This window comes from Parasteatoda tepidariorum, chromosome 4, assembly GCF_982258835.1.
Source record: "Parasteatoda tepidariorum strain Cologne lab strain chromosome 4, Ptep-v5.0, whole genome shotgun sequence".
Lineage (NCBI taxonomy): Eukaryota > Metazoa > Arthropoda > Arachnida > Araneae > Theridiidae > Parasteatoda > Parasteatoda tepidariorum.
The window spans coordinates 9,913,637-9,931,631 of record NC_141758.1 but is presented as its reverse complement, the minus strand read 5'-3'; the positions used below and the strand labels follow the sequence as shown (position 1 = coordinate 9,931,631).

Sequence of the window (17,995 nt, the reverse complement as noted above, 5' to 3'; positions counted from 1 at the left end):
CTTTATAACTGTTTTATTAAATTAAAGTTAGAATGATTTTTTCCATCACTGGATACAAATACTTTAAACACAGATACACAACTTATTATATTGAGAAGTTTTTCAGGATAGGCAATAGTAATTCAGTTTAGCTTTATTGTCATTTGGCTACCACTTAAAATGTTCTGTTTCTTCTGGGTGGACAGCTATGCTACTAAAGCTGTGATTTAGAAGTAGACAATTCAACCAAGTTTCATTTCTTCGTCATCAGCACCTAAATGTTTCCAGAGATGATGCTCTGTGATTTAGAACACAAGTAGGGTTCGTGACGCACGTAGTGTTGTCCTTTATCTTCTTTTCCTTTATTTTTTCAGAATTCCACTGTTGCAGTTCAGCAGATCCAAAAACAATGAATGTGACAGAACAAATGAAATAAATAGCCACAGTTGTGTAGAATACTTTACTCCAGTTTTCTATTGTGGTCTGAAGAGTAAATTAATGTTAATAAATTACTTGCTTTTGCAAAAAAGTGGTCAAAACATGTTTTTAGCCGAAAAGAAAAGAATTTTTAAGAAGAAAAAAAACTGACTTTTATTGGTGAAAGGGAACATGTGTTGGCGATTGTTGTTCCGAGTTGTCGCCAATACGATCCATGTTCCCTACAGCCAATAAGAGCGGTTTTTATATTTTGCGATGCAGAGCAAAAATATCGACATTCAAACTTTTCGTTACGCCCACTTTATTTAGTCGACATCTACTCGATGACCTGTCTGCTTTACTAAACCGGCGTCCACGTCATGACCTGAATGTATTTGTACCGAACGAAATCGACGTCCACTCGCTAAACTGCCTGTACGAGTGCCGTACTAAGCAGGCATTCACGTGATGACTTGTGAGTATTTGCCCCGTACTAAGTCACCATCCTCGCGATGATCTATGTGTACGTGCGCCGTATTTAGCCAGCGTCCATGTGATGACTTGTGCGTACGAGAACCATACAAAGCCGGCGTTCATGCGATGACCTGTGCGTACGAGAACCATACAAAGCAGTCCTACACGCAATGACTCGTGAGTACGAGTGCCGTACTAAGACGGCATCCACGCGATGACTTGTGTGTACGAGTGGCGTACTAAGCTGGTATTATGCTATAACCTTTGTGTAGATGCGCTGTTTTTAGCTGGAGCCAGCGTGATATTATTTTCTAACCGGTCGAATTTACTCCAAACTTCCACTGGATAATATTCCAGTGACCTATATTGAAAGTATGCCACTTTTAGTGTAGCTTAAATGCGCATAGTGTGCTTTGTAAGTGTATTGTTTTGTAAGTTTATTGCTACAAAAATACTTGAAAAAGCATTTCCAAACTTAACTTATGGAGAGTTACTAATTATTTAGAGAGAAAATAACTAATTGCGAGAAAACATGACGAATATTAAACAGAAATTAACGGAAATCAGACGAGTTTCCTTTATATTTTATTTTATTTTTCAAATTTAGTTCATATTTAGTTTATAGCATGTAGAAAAAAGTAAAAATAAATCTAGTGCATTTTTTGTAATCATGAATAATAAATTTATGTAATTGTTTTTAGTTAATTTTTAATGCATAGTATAAAATTGACTGATGTTGACAATTTTTCGCATGAAAAAAGAGATAGTAAAGAACATTAGTAGAGCGTTAAAGAGCAGAAGATGGAGCCCGTTATCTTTTTTCTATTTTATTTTTTATATACGTTTAAATTAAAAGGCATTTTTAATAACTATATTTCGTATTTTAACGAAACAGATAGGTAGGTACTTTATTTATATTTCACTAGAGCTACACAAAGGGTTATCGGCGACTGCCTGGAAAACATCACAGAGATTGCTATCACATGCCACCACAATTTTGATGGCCTTTTTGCTTTGGTAGTCAGACGACCAGCGCGCGAAGTCGAGCACTTTACGGTAGAACAGTTTAACCAGGACCAATACCACGCACCTTCGGTTCTTACGGCAGACTGATCAAAGTCTCCCACTAGCTTACTGACAGCAGCCAGCGTTGCTTGACTTTGATGTTCAAAAGGGAACCGTGTCTTTACGATCAATCCACTGCAGGACTTAAACGCAACAGTTAAGGAAATAAATTTTAAAAAATATATTTGTTCCAAATATTTAAATTATGCAATTTGTTTCGCATTTTGTTTAATTGTGCAAGTTGTTTTTTGTTTTCATAATTATTGACCGAAACAATTTTAATAAAATCAATTTTTTTTATTCTTCTTTTAATCTACAATAGCTAACTTTCTATTATTTTCATTGATACTGCATGTATATCTAGTACAAAGTCCGACGGTCTTTGGTTTTTTAAAATAAACAATTTAAATTATTTCGGTTTTTCACAATAATTCATTTTGCGATTGCTTAATAATTACTTTTTTGATGCATCTTACACCCCTGTCATCCCCATATTTATTAACTTTTTTATTTAATCTGGGTTGAAGAGCAGACCTAATTTTGAGTTTACGAATATCAATGATCAACTTTATAGCCAACTGATATTGAACCCAAAACGAAAGACGAGGGAACTCTTGGATCAAGCATTGGGTCAGACTAGCTTTCACGGAGGACTTTTTGATGGAACTAACCCTCTTTTGCGTTAAATGAAGAGGAGAACAACGAAACCTTAACCCATGATCCTGCTACCACTGAGGATATTTCACGTTAGCCAGTGCCAGTCGAGAGCAGAATTCGTATCAGCCAGTCCCTGTTGGTATTCGAACCTGGGTCACTTCTTTGGGAGGCAAACTCTCCATCCCTGAGCTACAGCGGCTCTACCCCGTATTTTATTATTTTTCTTAGCATTGAAAATATAAGAGAAATTTAACTTACTCCACTATGTAGGAAATACGCTACCGCCATTGGCGCTATAACACCAGACAAGCTAGCGATTGTGTTTGCTATGCCATAAATAGTTCCTAAAGCGATTAAACAATATATTTGATAAAGTTTTTAAAAGTAATACTAACTTGAAACAAAACATGAAGTTTATAATCTAAAATAGTAGGAAAAGCAAACTAACATATAAGTTTAAATTTTTCTATTATAACATCCCATGCAAATTTCCTTTTTAAAATGCTTCATTTATCTTGAACTTACCAGAAAAGTTAGGCGTCATATCCACAGTGGTAATGTTATATCCTGAAAATACGCAACCATCAATTCCTAATCCAATGGACAGTAAGGCAACTATGAGTTCGGGACGACAACCAGATTGTGTTATAGCCAATAAACAAATAGCTGGTGCCGTCATACCTAAGAAAAATTAATTATAATATCCTAATTTGAACATTCTGAACTACAAAATGTTTTCTTTACAAATAGTTCCTAAATCAATCAATTCCTATTAATCAATAATGTTTAGTATATAAAAAAATTAACTATAATTAATACAGTAAAGTTAGTGCCAAAATAGTATTTTTTATACATTAAATCTCTTACTACAACTATTTGTTTCTATTGACTTGTGTATAGTCTCATTTAATTCAGTGATAAAAAAGGCAAAGGAAGCAAAGCCTCACTTGTTTTAATTGTAATGACAGGTCCGTAAACAAATAAAAAATTGTTTGGTTGCTTATTTGATTATTTTTGTATATTGCTTTTAGTACGTGAAACGTTTATAACTTTTAAACTATTAGTTTGATCATTACGGGATTCTCTTATTCAATTCATCGTGAAAAAATACACCAGAAACGTTAAATCAAAAATTGTGCGCGGAAGAAGTGAAACTTCATAATGTGGAAATGAAAATAGGAAGGGGTAGAAATTGATTTTTAGTGAAATCATATTGTTTCTTTAAGACAAACTTTATTAACATTGCTTACAATTCGCAATTGATCGCGTCTTTTAATTATCATTTTCGAGTGGAGAAATATCCAAATCTATAACATTTACAATGGGATTATGATAACTAAAGTAAGATACGAAATGTTTGAGTTCTATTTTTTGAATATTTCTTGCAAAAACTGCATCAATGGTAGTTCCCCCTTTGGTTGCTGGATCATTCCCACCATTTATCATTTCCAATCCAAATTTGTCTTTAAGGAAGGTTAATAATGTTTCAGCTTCAGGTAACGAGAAATTCACATTAAAATTTCCTGCAAGGATCACAGGCCGCTCGTTGCCATGGTAGCGTTAAACGTTTAACGCAACCTTGTTGGAAGTCGCATTAGGAGTTTCACTTCAATTATCTTCCCTCAAATCACCCCCTTTTCCGTCAAAAGAAGGGTAAGCGTACGGATTATATATGTACCAAAAAAAACTTAATTCTACCTAAGGGCTATGCACCCTTACTAATCACATTCAACCGTTTTGAGATTCCTTATACAATTATAAAAATGGATGTAAATGGATACAAGACAAAATCTGCAGATAGTATAATCATCGTATAACACCATGAAATAATTTGGTTACTAAATAATAAGGGTCAGGACAGCCTGGTTGGCAGAGCCCTATATTCCTGTTTGTGAGAACTGGCGTTCGAATCCAGCCTGCTGAATACTCCCTGTATAGTAAATAGTGACTGGTGCTCATTAAATCTGTCGGGTCACAAATTTCTACATCTTCTCATTACAAACCAATACCTCAGGGGATACTGAGTTGGAAATAAATCGTTCTCTAGTTCAGGTCAAATTATAATCTGTGGACGAATGAATGAATGTATAAATAGGTTTGCCCTATTAACGGGTGTGGCAAAAGACGAATTCTTGCCCATAGATGGCACCACTGGAAAAAAGAACAATCGCCCCCCTTCTGCCTTAATGATCGACAACAATAGCAGCAACAACTAAACAATAAAAAATATAAATTATAACATTCAGAGTGGAAAGTAAGTTAAGGCATCGGGGAACTTTCCCCTATTACAAAGGGTTAATTTAGAGCGATATTTTTTTTTTTTAATTTTGCTGCCTTACATGTAGAGTAGATAATGAGAGTAAAAGTGTTGCGAACTCTGTGCAGTACTAAGTTAAATAAAAAATTAAAATAAAATAAAATACTGAATTCTCACCTATAGTATTGAACAATTTTCGAATGAATGTGATGGAAAACTTGTTGGCCTTCCTAAGTTTATCAGCAGCCCATGATGCAATCCATGAAACAAACAATTGTAGAATGAAAGGAATTGCAGACAGGAACCCATTCTAAAGAATTGAATACGAATGTTCATAAACATACACCATAAATAACTTACGATCCAGTGATCGGAGTTTCACGTGTAGGAACTCAATCTTAATGATTCAAGAACCTAACCTCAAATATGCGAACTAATTTGTGTTAACTTTTATGTAAGTTAAAGAATCAGACTCAAAAACAAACTTTCTCTGATTAAATTCACATTTTTATCGATGAATTTGAATACTTGACTTTTGAACTGTGAACTTGAATTTGTAACTTGAAATGTAAACTTGAATTTGTAACTGTAAGAGGAAGGGTAGTCGTTTTCTGAAAAATAGGGTACCCATAATTTACCCAACAAGCACACAACTTTTGGGCTAGTGAAGGGACAATGCCGGCTCACCTAAAGTGCCATTACGGCGGGCTTTTCACTGCCGTATCGGTTCCGTTAATAAAGTGAAATCTGGGCCAGAATGAGGGCCAGTGCATGGCATTTCAGGCAAACTTCTGGCAATCGTTGAAGGACCGGGACTATTTTGTTGCCTCTGGATTGCTTTGCCATTTTTGCCTGTTAAATACCGGGGAAAATTTTTTTTTTCACAGAATAAAGAGAAAATTGCCGTAAGGGCTTTTATTGAACCTTTATGATGTCTTTTTTTGCCTTTTTATCAAAAGCTGAATACGTTCACTGGCATACGTCGTTGCCTCGCTTGCCGTTAAGGCACCTTAACTGTAGGCTGATTAGAAAACGTCTATGCCGTTTTCGCCTATATCGCACCTTTATTTCAGGTGTTTAGGCGAACTTCTTTGCCTTATTTACCAATGCACCACCCTTAACTCACCTCAAACTCGGTTCAATAGAAAGTTTTAATGGCGTCCTTGCCGGTATCACACCTTTATTTTAGGTGTCTCGGCATTTTTTTTATTTTTTATTATTAGAACTTAGCTTTTAATTTCAAAGGCTTCTTGCTGCATTTTGTTACAATTCTTATTTAGGGAACATAAATTGTCACGAGTGTTTGTTCTACTCGACTGATATCAGTGATAGTAATTTATTGATTCTTAGCTTTTTATATTGTAATATAACAACAACTGTCATTACATGCATACTGTTTTATGACAATATAAAAAACAAAATGGTGTAAAACAATTATTTAATTTATAACCAAATGTCCAATGAATCTTCGTACAATAAAATAGACTTTTTTTAATTTCATTTTAAACAATTATAAGCGCTATCATTTAAAGTAGAAGCATATAAAAAAAATCTTTTTGAATTGAGTATTTAAATTTTTTAAGCATTTTGAGATAGAGGAAATTAAGTACAAATTTTTATTCTAAAATAAAACACAATGCAACTCAATAAATAAGTTATTTAAGTTTTTAAAATAATGCTTATATATTTAAAACCTACATCTAGCTTTTATTGATAGAAACTTACACACAAAAGTTTATTTATCCTATAATTTTGTGTATATTCATCAAGTCATTAATTTTATTAAATATTAGATAAACAGTATATATCATAAATAGTTTTTTCAAAAAAAAAATATTTTGTACTAGTAAATAATACACCATTTTAGTAATTTTAAATATATAAAAGCAGGAATTTTAACAACAATAAAGCTTAAAATAAACCATGAAGGAGTTTTATTTCCTTGTAACAAATCAATACATCTGTATACACTATTTACATATGGACAAATATATTTTCTTTATCCCATTCCAGAAGCTTTATTTCAATGAGCCTTTTTCCTGCAAAAAATAAAGCAATTTATTTTACTATAGATATATTAAATGTTCACAGAAAAAAAAATATCATTGATTTAAATCAACTGATTTATTAAAAGCCATGGATTAAGACAAGCTGATTATTTTTACAAAAAATTATTAATTTAATTATAAAAATATGATATTGAATTTAGTTAATAAATATGCATTCTTTAGGTTGCATTTAAAAAAAACAACTAAGATCTGATTTCAGAGATAATGATAGTATTTCACTAAGAAATAATAAAAGAGATATGTATGTAAATTATTATAGTCATACATCCCTTTAATGATTATACTTAAGAAAAGTATTGATTTAAAGAAATAGATTTGAAAAAAATCAATTACTTAAATAAACTTATCATTTAACTATTATAATTATAAATACTTTTTATACTATGTAACTAATAAAAACATTATTTATAGTATGTTTAATTCAAGTCTTCTTTTTTTTCCATTAATAAGGTTATTTACTAAGAAATGGTGAAAGGGATATGCAAGCAAATTATTATTTTTTAAAATAGATCAACTGCCAAACATATTAAAATTATTCACATTTCATTTTTTAATTATTTAAATGCAGTTCATATATATGTAGCTCATAGATATCAAGACTTATTCTACCCAAAGTAATTTAAAAAAGTTTTTTCAGCAATGCAATCTGATCTAAACTAATTTAATCTGCTTTAGATATCTAATTGAAAAATAGTATCACAAACTTTAACATTCATTAGCAAATTGAGAATGAAAAACATAATTATAATTCTATTTATTCAATTAGTTTTGTAATAATTAAATAATTTTAACCATCTTAGTTAGAAATGTTAACTATTGTAGCTATAATAATATTTTAAAGTAATGTTAAGTGTTATGAAAACAATTCATTCAATGTTTTGAATGGTAAACGTAGAAAAAAAAATTTTTTTTAAATGATTTTCTTAAACCCAACAATTTATTAACAATATTCATGTTATATTTAATTTTATTTAATGCGACATTATATTAATAACCAAATTGCTGGTACATTATACATTTATCAGTTAACTGTAAAAAAAAATTAACAAAAAAGTATAATTTGCTCTAAATATAAATTTTTTAATTCCAGAAACAAAGCTTGAATAATTTTTTTAATTCTATTAATGAGCGATTCGTAACAGTTTGAGATTGATAATTAGGAAATGTTAATAGTACTTCTGTAACCAGTATCAATTATTTAATATTATTTCATACCAATATTTATTTAAAATCTGCAATTAAATTCGTGACATCCTTAATAAATTACTTTTAAGTGGAGTTTCAATTATTTTGAAAGGAAGGCAAAGTAAATATATGTGTCTTGGCATTTATATATATATATATATATGTATATATATATATTACATCAGAAATACAAATCTTTTGATTATTCAAACTGATAGTTTTAGGAACTGCATTAGTATTTGTAGAATATGTGATAACAAAAACAACAAAATCGAACACAGACATTGTCAGAAATCAGAGCAAAAAGCTAAAAAAACATGAGAATAAAGTTTTTTTTTCTTTATCAGGAATTCAGAAATTTCAGGACTATGAACTCGGATATTATTTAACTTATTAAATAAACTATTATGCTAAAATAAATGGAGAGAAAATTTATACTTTATTATTAAACTATTAGTATAAAAACTTACTTTTATTATATCTTTCCTTATCAATTTTGTATCTTTTTTATCAAATAATTATAATGCACCATATAAGAAAACACTTTTTAATTATCATTCATATAAAATATATATGATATATTGCCTTAAATATATAAAAATTTATATTATGTTAATGGATTAAAAAATAATTATGTTCCATGAAATTTAATTACATACTAATATCATAAATTATACACATCTAAATAATAACATTAATTAAACAATATTGAAATATAGCATTTCTATATTACGGGCAAGCAAGGTAGAAAATCATTCTTTATGGTATCACTAAAATCAAATTTAAATGCTGAATGTTTATTTTGCTTGCTAAATAAAGCTGCATACTTAAATATTTAGTTCTTTCCTTTTTTATTAGATATTTTGTTAATATATTTAAAGAAAAGAGTGGATATTTTTAGTTGTTTATTGAAAATATTAATTAATAGTTAAAGGAATAGTTAAATGCTATGAAAGACCTTGAATTGGCTCGGTTAATTTCAATTGGCTTAAAATAATGTTCCACAAATTGTTTTAAAAAAACACAAAACCCCCAGTTTAAACAAAAAAAACTGGTTTCTTTTCAACCATATGGTAACCTAAGGTAAAATATAAATTTATTTCTTACCATCCTTTTTGTTGATTTTTAAATTTTGAGTTTTATCTTCATTGTTGATCTTCCATCCTGACTCCCTATGAAAGAAAAAAAAAACTATAATTAGAATATGATAGTTGTAAAATTAGTTAAAACAAAAACAACAAAATCGAAACATTAAAAAAAAAAACTGTTTCTAAAATCATGTATGAAGATTAATGTAAATATTTTTATTTCAGTTATGGAATATGACAATAAGTTCATTGTTTATCATTTATCTTGTTTATACTCTAAGCATGTGGTGTGTTAGAGGAACTAAATGTGAATTGATAAATTCAATAAAACTTAGCACGAGCTTGTAGGGGAATACTTTTAGCCTTAGCCTTTCAGCCCAAATTTAATGTGGACAAAGTTTTTAATTTTTTTCATGTATTTTTTTAAGTAAAAAATATTTGCTAAAATAATTGCTTTAATACGAATATTATATGCTGGTGAAACTTATGGAAAAATGAAATGTTATATAATATTATCATTTCAAATAAAATAACGAAAAATATTTCGTTATTCATTCATAACTTTACGTAGTTATTTTAACAGTAAAAATAATTTCTTTTAAAATTTTGTTTTCTAACTAATTAAAAAAATAGAATGATAAAAAAATGTTATAACAGGCATGAAAACAGAGAAAACAAATACTAAAATATCGTAATGATATAAAATTGTCAGCACATCTTTTCACCTAATTTATACATTTATAAAGTGCATTTTTCATTTATTACGAAACCTTATTAAGAAATTATTAAATAAGAATATTGCAAAAATATAAATATAAAAGCTTATATGAGTAATAAAAACACTTGTTATTAATAAAGACTGTGTTAGAGAAATACATAAAGTGAACTTAATTTTGATAAGCACAATAATTATTAATTAAAAAAATCAAAATTCTTTTGCAAATCAAAAATATGTGATTTAATTGAAAAAAATATTAATATTTAATGTTTCACTATGTTCTTACCTTATTTAGCTGTTGATGGCTGTTGATCGCTGGATTAGCATTTCTTGGATCTTTCGCCCTGTCTTTCCATAAAAGAAAAGGAATAAATTAGAGTATGATCGTCATAAAAACAGTTAAAAATCAACAAAATCAAAACTGTTTCTAACTAATTATATTTTATAATTTTTGTTAAAAACAATTTTTTGATTTAAATGAAATTAATTTTGATTTAAAGGAAAGAGAAGGATCATATATTAAAATTACGGCGAATATTTATATTTTTGGTAACTGACGATAAGTTGAATGTTTACCAAATTTTACCTTACCAAATTTTCTCTTAAAATTTTTTTGATTCTAATTTAGAAAAAGAACTAGTCTTTTAGCCAATTAGAATTAAAATAAATAGATAAATTAGAATTAAAATAAATAGACAAATTCTAAATAAAGCTTTTGTTAGTTAGGGCTCCCTCTCAATTTTAAAAATATAATTTCCTGAATTTTTGAGGAATAGTTTCCAACAATTTTTAGATTATATATTTCCACTACACAGTTATCATCATAAATTTTAATTAAACAATTAATAAAAATTCTTTTTTGTAGAAAATGTATACACTTTCTTAAACACAAAATTGTCAAAGGTGAAGGCTGAACAGGTATATTTTAGAATTAACAACCATTTAAAAACTCAAAATAGTAAATTAAGAAGATAAATTACATGAGATAAATTATAGATTTTGCACAATAACTGGAAAAAAAGAATTAGTAATCGTCTTTATAGCATTGAGGACCAACAATATTTAATACAAAAAGCTTTATTTCATGAAAAAAATTATTATACAGAAAATATTATTATACTTATGAATAAATTTTAAAAATAATAACCATGAAATAATATTCTAATTTCTATTCAAAAAAATTGAACGTAATTTTTAAATTAAATTTGCTTTATAAAAAATTCAGTTTTACAACATAATAATTTTATAACGAATTAATTCATTTTAAAACAAATTTAATCGTAAAATTAAACTTAATATAAAGATTTGAAATGTTCTTATACCTCTACAGCAATTCATTAAATGCAAAAGAAGTATAAAAACAACAAAATAAAAATTAGAAATACTGTCCTTCTATTTAATATGTCATTTTGTTATTTATTTATTTAGAACAAAGAATATATTATATTGAGTATCAAAACAAATATTTAAATTGTTTAAAAATATATTCTGAAAATACTCAAAAAAACTTTAAAAGTGGAAGTGTTTAGTGGAACAATTTTTACATGTTTACCAACGTTATTATTATTTTTTTTAATTTAAAAAAGTCAAAGCAGAAAAATATCAAAATTAAAGTATAATTTAAATATAAAGTAACTAATTAGAGATGAGAAAATTTAAACTCTTACTATTTATTTATTTATTTTATGGTGGTTCAAAAAAATATTTCTTCTTATATCTAATCAAAATTATTATTTGAAACAATAAGTGACACCCGCGGTTTAGATAATTCAAATAATGTTTTTTAACAATCCTTCAGAGAAAAAATATGGCTACCGAAATGAAGTAAATTATTAAATTAATCAATGCTTCCGAAAAATGAAAGAAGCATTTTTAATTAAAGCATAAGAAATCATAAATTTTTCTTTTATTAGATAGAGTTAATTGAACTTTTATTTATTAAAAAAATCGTCTAATTCATTTTAAAACTAAACTAGCAGCTTAAACTAAACAACAGGAAAGCATAAGATAAAATAGCCAACTGAAGTATTATAGTTATAAAACATAATTTCTAAAAACTTAGCAAATAAAATCAAAGCGAATTAAACTAATTTTAAAAAGCTATTTAATAAATAAGTTAAAAATTTTTTTAAATTACATGAACTAAAGAGAAAAAACTTGTTACTTACTTGTTACTTAGTGCCACCATTTCTATTTTTCGAAGAAAGAAGAAAACTAGGGGCTACGTTTATCTCCTTCTTTTTACACCCTTTTCGCCAAATGAATCTTTTAGCTTGTTCTATACATAGAAGTAATCAACGACCTCCTACTGAGCAGCTTTTCCGTACTTGAAAGGAATGTTTCTTAGAATTGGGGGTAGGGGACAAAATGTGCTTCCCCACATTCTTTTTAGTTCAAGGACTTCAAACATACTTATCTGGTGATTTCAAACCGTAATGAATATCTATTTTGAATTCTTAAAGACAATTTCTGGTCCTCATAATAAAAAATTAATCTGCACTAAAATATTTTATTAACTATTAGCAATAAGCAAGCTTACTAAATTAAAAAATTATTGAAGTCAAAATTCATTTGAGTACTTTTCGTAAGAAAAATTTTTAATACATATAAACTGGGAAATAATGCTTACATATATATTTTGATTTGCGAAGTAGTAAATTAGAATATCGTTTCTTTATAATGAACAGTAAAGATTCCATAATTAAGGACGTTTAAGTAAATAAACCATTTTTTAGGTTTCATCAGCTTTTTAACAATTTTAGTACATAAAAACACGTTCTACTTTTATGAATTATTTTTTATAAATAATTAAATAACTTTAATTGGGCAAATTTATTTACATTAGCAAACTGGTTTAGTAAAATATAATATTAGCACTACAAAATTATAAATTTTTAAAAAAATATATATATATTTTCGTCTAAAAGTCTTTATAAATCACTCCCCGAGTTAAGAATTTTTTTGTTTTTGTTTATGAATGAATGCATGACGACTGGTTTTTTTTATATCATTCAATTACATTACTAAAAAATAATTATATTTTTGGTTGAAAGCTAATGATCAGAAAGATTTAAAATCCTAAATAACCAACTGCAACAAATTCATTACCTTGGATACTTAAAGCAAAAATTTGAGGTTACTTTATTTTTCTACTAAATACTTACTTCTTTTAACTATCTTTATAAGGATAATGATGTTCTTTTAACTTTCTTACAGACGATATTCATACGATGAAATTTTATTTAGCTATGCATATTTATACTTTCTATGGCATTAAAATTCAGGATTTTTAAATTCTTTAACATAAAAATCGTAACTTTAACTTTAAAACTTTATTTTATTTACGTTTAAGCAACAACATTGATTTTAGAAATCCATTATTAGTTTTCAAACAGTTTTATTTAGTTTATATTTTAAATTTATACTTTGAAACACACTTATATACACGCAGTTTATATTTCAAAACATGCATCGAAATTTTTTGAAGTAACATCAGTTTTTATTTTGCTATTATTTGCATAGCTATAACACATGAAAAACGTTATTTTTTATTTTATCATTTGAAACTTTAAATATTTCATTAAATGCATAGTTAAAAATTACCTGTCTATTTTTTGTTTAAAAATCATTTCATCTATACAAAAATAAAAAATAGCAGGCTTTACCCTTTTCTTACTCCGCTCACTCCCGTAATTGCTTATCGTTCATTCATCATTGATTTTTTTTCTTTATATATACTTCCTTAAGCTGCAATATTTTTCACTTTTCGCAAAACACATAACATTTTATTTTCAAAATATACAAGTATTGCAGCTTTATGTAAGAACATTTTGCTAAGCATAATGAAATAGAGGATTTAATAAATTTGAAAAATAATTATCTGTACTTGAAAGAAAAAAAAACTTAAGGAATTTAGATTGTGTAACTCAACTGGAAAAAAAAAGAGAAGTAATATTACTCGTTAACAAGACTTATTGAAGTTTAAACAGGGAACGGTTTTAGCGTTATTTATTAAGTTTATTGTTTTTAAAAATGTCAATATAATTATTAAGAGTGATATTAGGCAACAAACAAATCTCTCTCTCTCTCTCTGGCTGTCTTTCGCTACTTTTTATTGACAACAACTTGAGCGCATGTTTATAAAATAAATTTTTTATGACAATGGATAAATAGTCAATGGTCAATATTTAAAGCAAAAAAACTTAAAGAAAGATATAACGAATGAGTATTTAAATTTTCAATTGCTTTCAAACATATTGGAATTTCAAAACAAAATTCTTGTTAAGTTTACACATAAACCCGCCCTTTCAGCAAATTAAATTTTAACCAAGTTACCTTTCAGCCAACTACGCGAAGAAAAAGTTTTTCTTAAATTACCGCATTCTATGATAATAACATTTTTTCAAAACAAAACCATAGCTCTGTTAATAAAACCAAGTATTTAAACCATTTATTTGGTAATTTTTTTGTTAAAATGATAGCAGTTAACCGGATACTCTAGCTTTCAAAATTATAGCTCTTTTAACCTCACATTTAGTAAAAAATATAAAACTGAATAGTAAATTTTTCTGAACAAATGGTTTTTATACAGTGCTCTAAACTATGATGGTAAAATTATAAAATTTTACCACGTTTTTCGCATTTCAACTCATATTATAAAATCTAAATTTTTTATTACTTTACCGAAAACATTACTAAACCACTTCGTTAAAAAATACTGAGCTTTTTGGTTTTTCCCTATAGCCGGAAATAAAGTAAGTTTTACAATATTTTGGTAGTTTTGATTAAAATTTCTTTTCTAGCAAACATATCAACCAATCGCAGTATTTTTTTATTAACAATTAGTGATTTTTAAGTTAACAATCGAAATCGAAATTTTCTCTACAACTCATCATAAGAACAATCACGTGAAAAGAAAAAGAAGAAAAAAGGTGCGTAAAAGGCAATAATAAAATTGCAATTAATTTTCGAACATATTTGAATACCGGTATTAATTTCAAGATCAAAATTAGCCTTTACAGAGCGCAAAATTTCTAATTAGTATTTGCATTTCTGTGTTCTACAAAGCAGCCAGTACAGTATTTTTTTACACCAGATTTTGCAGATAACAATTTCCAAACTAATTATAGAATAGTCATTTTCATTTTCATCGCACTCTCTGTTCATTTTTCTGTAATCCTTTGTAATTTTATTTTATAACTGTTGTTGAACAGCCAACCCGAATTTGATCTCATGGTTACCAATGTTCAACTTTATATCCTTGTAATTTTGAATCTAAACCAAGAAATAAGAGAACTCCTGTACAAAAGTATCGGGAACGAATTGCCTTCGTGGAGAACTTTTTCATGGTGAGATAAACCACGAAAACCTCCCGTGATTAGCAAGACGAAGATGGGACTCTAATAATCCACGATGCGTCTATCACTTGGAATATTTTATGTCAGCCGGGTACGAAATTCGTATCAACCAGCAATTCTTAAGATTCAAATCCTCAAAACTCATTAGTTGGCTAGCGTTCCTTCCCCTGAGCCTCCACCGCTTATCCTTCGTAATTTGAAACTTCTAAATCTTATACTTTTTGTACAGCAAAGCAAAATGTAAAGTTAAAATAAACACCCAAAAATAGCGGAGGGGACTTCGCTCCTTAGGACTTTTTTATTCAGAGGGAAACGTATTATAGTAAATATTTCTTTCAGGATTCGGCTCAATAATTTAGTAGTTTTCCTGCCACTGTTTATGAATTTTTTCATATAAAAATTAAATAAAAATACAATATATTGATAATTTTTTGCAGAATATTTTTCTAATTAAAAAGATTAAATCCAGTTTAGAAGTATCTGAGTTAACTCCTCAAAGTAAATATACTAAAAAATAGACATTTAAGTGCATGATTTATAAAAGATCCAACATTTTACGCATTTGTGTCTAGTTGAATAGTACTAATTTTTGAAGTTGCGAAATAAGAAGACTTAACAATTTTATTACCATTAATTTTCTTCCTTTTTTTAATAATTTATTAACAGTGTCTAACTTGTGCTTGAAAAAAAATATTAAACATTTCTTTAATTAGTAAAACAAATTCTAACAAGAAATTTTAAAATAATCCTACTTAAAAGTTATTACTATAATGGGGAAAAAAATACTATGATGCTTCTTCAGAGTTTCATAACAGTTAAACTTCTGTTTGCGCATTTGTTTAAGAAATATAATGTGCTTACGTTGTAAAAAAATCAAGATATTCAAGAAATATCGCAGTGATGCATGAACACGAAGCTTATTACAAATTTATCAGATAAATTACTCAAATTTTTGAGGGTTCAAAGAATCTAATTTCTTGTTTTTTAATGTTCTTTTTTTACCTGCACAAAAATATATATGTGTTTATATTTGAAGCATTTAAAGAAACTTGATTAATTTGTATCATGGCGTACTATAAACGTACTATATTATCTCAATAGTTGTGAAAGACTCAAATAGTCGTTCACCATGATTTAAATAATTTACAAACTTTCGACTGCTTAGATAAAGAGATGGAAGATAAAGAAAAGAACGAAAAATGATGTTGTGTAGTCTGAACATTTTAGCCAATTTAATAAATGAAATACGGTTAGAAGTTTCCACCTTAACTCATAAAAATTAGGACATTAAAAAATTAAAATGTATGAATTACAAAAGATCTAACTTTTATTGCATTTGTGTCCAGATGAGAGAAAAATTTGATTTTACTAATTTATGAAATAAGAAGATTTAACAATTTCGTTACCGTTAATTTTTCGTTTATAGTTTTCTTTTTATATTTTAGCTTTCTTTATTAGTGCACGAACCACGAGATATAGCTAATTAAGTAAGCTACCGATTTATTATATCAATTGTTAAAATTAAGGAAGGTTGAAACTGATTTCTCGCTTTATAATGTTTTTTTTTCCTACAAACAAATATATCTGCTTATAATTTTAAAACACATGAATGAGAATGAATTTGATTTATTTGAATCATTTACAAACTCTTGACTGTTCAGATACAAGGGGTTTAAAAATCTAAAAAAGTGCAAAAAATTATGATGCTTAGTTGTACCCATAAATCATAAAAAGCGAAACTCTCTCCATTTTTAACAAGTTATATTACTAATCAAATAAGACTTTAATATTGAATCAAAAAATATTTTTAAAAAGTTAGAGTTTATTTATGTATTTATTTTTTATTTACTTTTACAATTTCCCATATCCGGTTGAAAGATTTTTGTTAGATGCATAAGAAATAGAATTTTGATCTGTAAAAGATTTTTACTGTGTATTGCTGTTCGCAATCTATGAAATATGAGAATTTTCCGTTTTTCTGTTATACATTTGCTTATTTATTTTTTTAGAAAAAATAAATAGTTCAATTAAAAGCTTATTGCAAACAATTGAAAACAAAATTGGTTTTATGAAAATGTTAAATAATAATAATCATCAGCAATATAAGGAAATAAATAAAAACTGAAATTTTAGTGAAGAAAAAAAAAAAAAATTGGAAAAGTGTAAAGTTCCTCAAGAACTCTGACCCCCAACAGGGTGGGATGCGAGAAGCGCATAACCGGACGTCGTTAACTTCTCAATTTACCATACACTAACAAAGAGAGGAAAAGCTCAAAATAAGATCCTGTATTTGTAAGTGTATTTGCACACAAATACACTTACAAACTCCTTTTTATTCCTGAAATTCTATTGCATAAAATTAATTGACCATTAAAATTCTTATGATTCTCTTTTTGATATAGACTTTACATTTAATATATACAGTAAAAAATCGCTAGTTCTTACCACGTACAAAAGTGCTTGCATTACAAACTACTAATTTTAGTGCAATAATTACCAATAATACAAATTATTATAATTTTATCGAAAACTATTTAAAACAGCACTAATTCGAGGAATTAATTATCATGATGGGTCGTGTAAAGAAGGGACAGTGAGTAAACTTTGTTTTTACGAAAATAATTCAAAATAATATTTTCATTTAATATCTGTCATAGTAGCGTAAAGATTAAAGTGTTAAAATTCTGAGTAGGAAACTAAACTCCTTTAATTTTCTATTAAGATATGTA

The 17,995-nt window shown here is 27.5% G+C and overlaps 1 protein-coding gene and 1 long non-coding RNA gene across 3 annotated transcripts in view; both read right to left on the bottom strand.

Annotated features, from left to right (window-relative positions):
- The window catches only part of LOC147810651 (putative inorganic phosphate cotransporter), a 43,767-nt gene continuing 25,772 nt past the window's right edge, over window positions 1-17,995 (bottom strand). For both annotated transcript variants that reach the window (XM_087160641.1, XM_087160640.1), the window contains exons 8-11: window positions 5,027-5,159; window positions 3,118-3,273; window positions 2,851-2,936; window positions 1-462 (exon numbers count right to left, since the gene is read on the bottom strand). In XM_087160641.1, coding sequence (XP_087016767.1) covers window positions 247-462; window positions 2,851-2,936; window positions 3,118-3,273; window positions 5,027-5,159 — 591 coding nt within the window. In that variant the 3' untranslated portion in view covers window positions 1-246. The remainder of the gene's footprint in view (window positions 463-2,850; window positions 2,937-3,117; window positions 3,274-5,026; window positions 5,160-17,995) is intronic.
- On the bottom strand, window positions 6,767-12,326 carry LOC147810653 (uncharacterized). Its single transcript, XR_015432937.1, has 4 exons — window positions 12,078-12,326; window positions 10,196-10,257; window positions 9,211-9,275; window positions 6,767-6,888 (listed from the first exon to the last, which is right to left on the bottom strand). It is a non-coding gene; the product is annotated as an uncharacterized LOC147810653 (long non-coding RNA).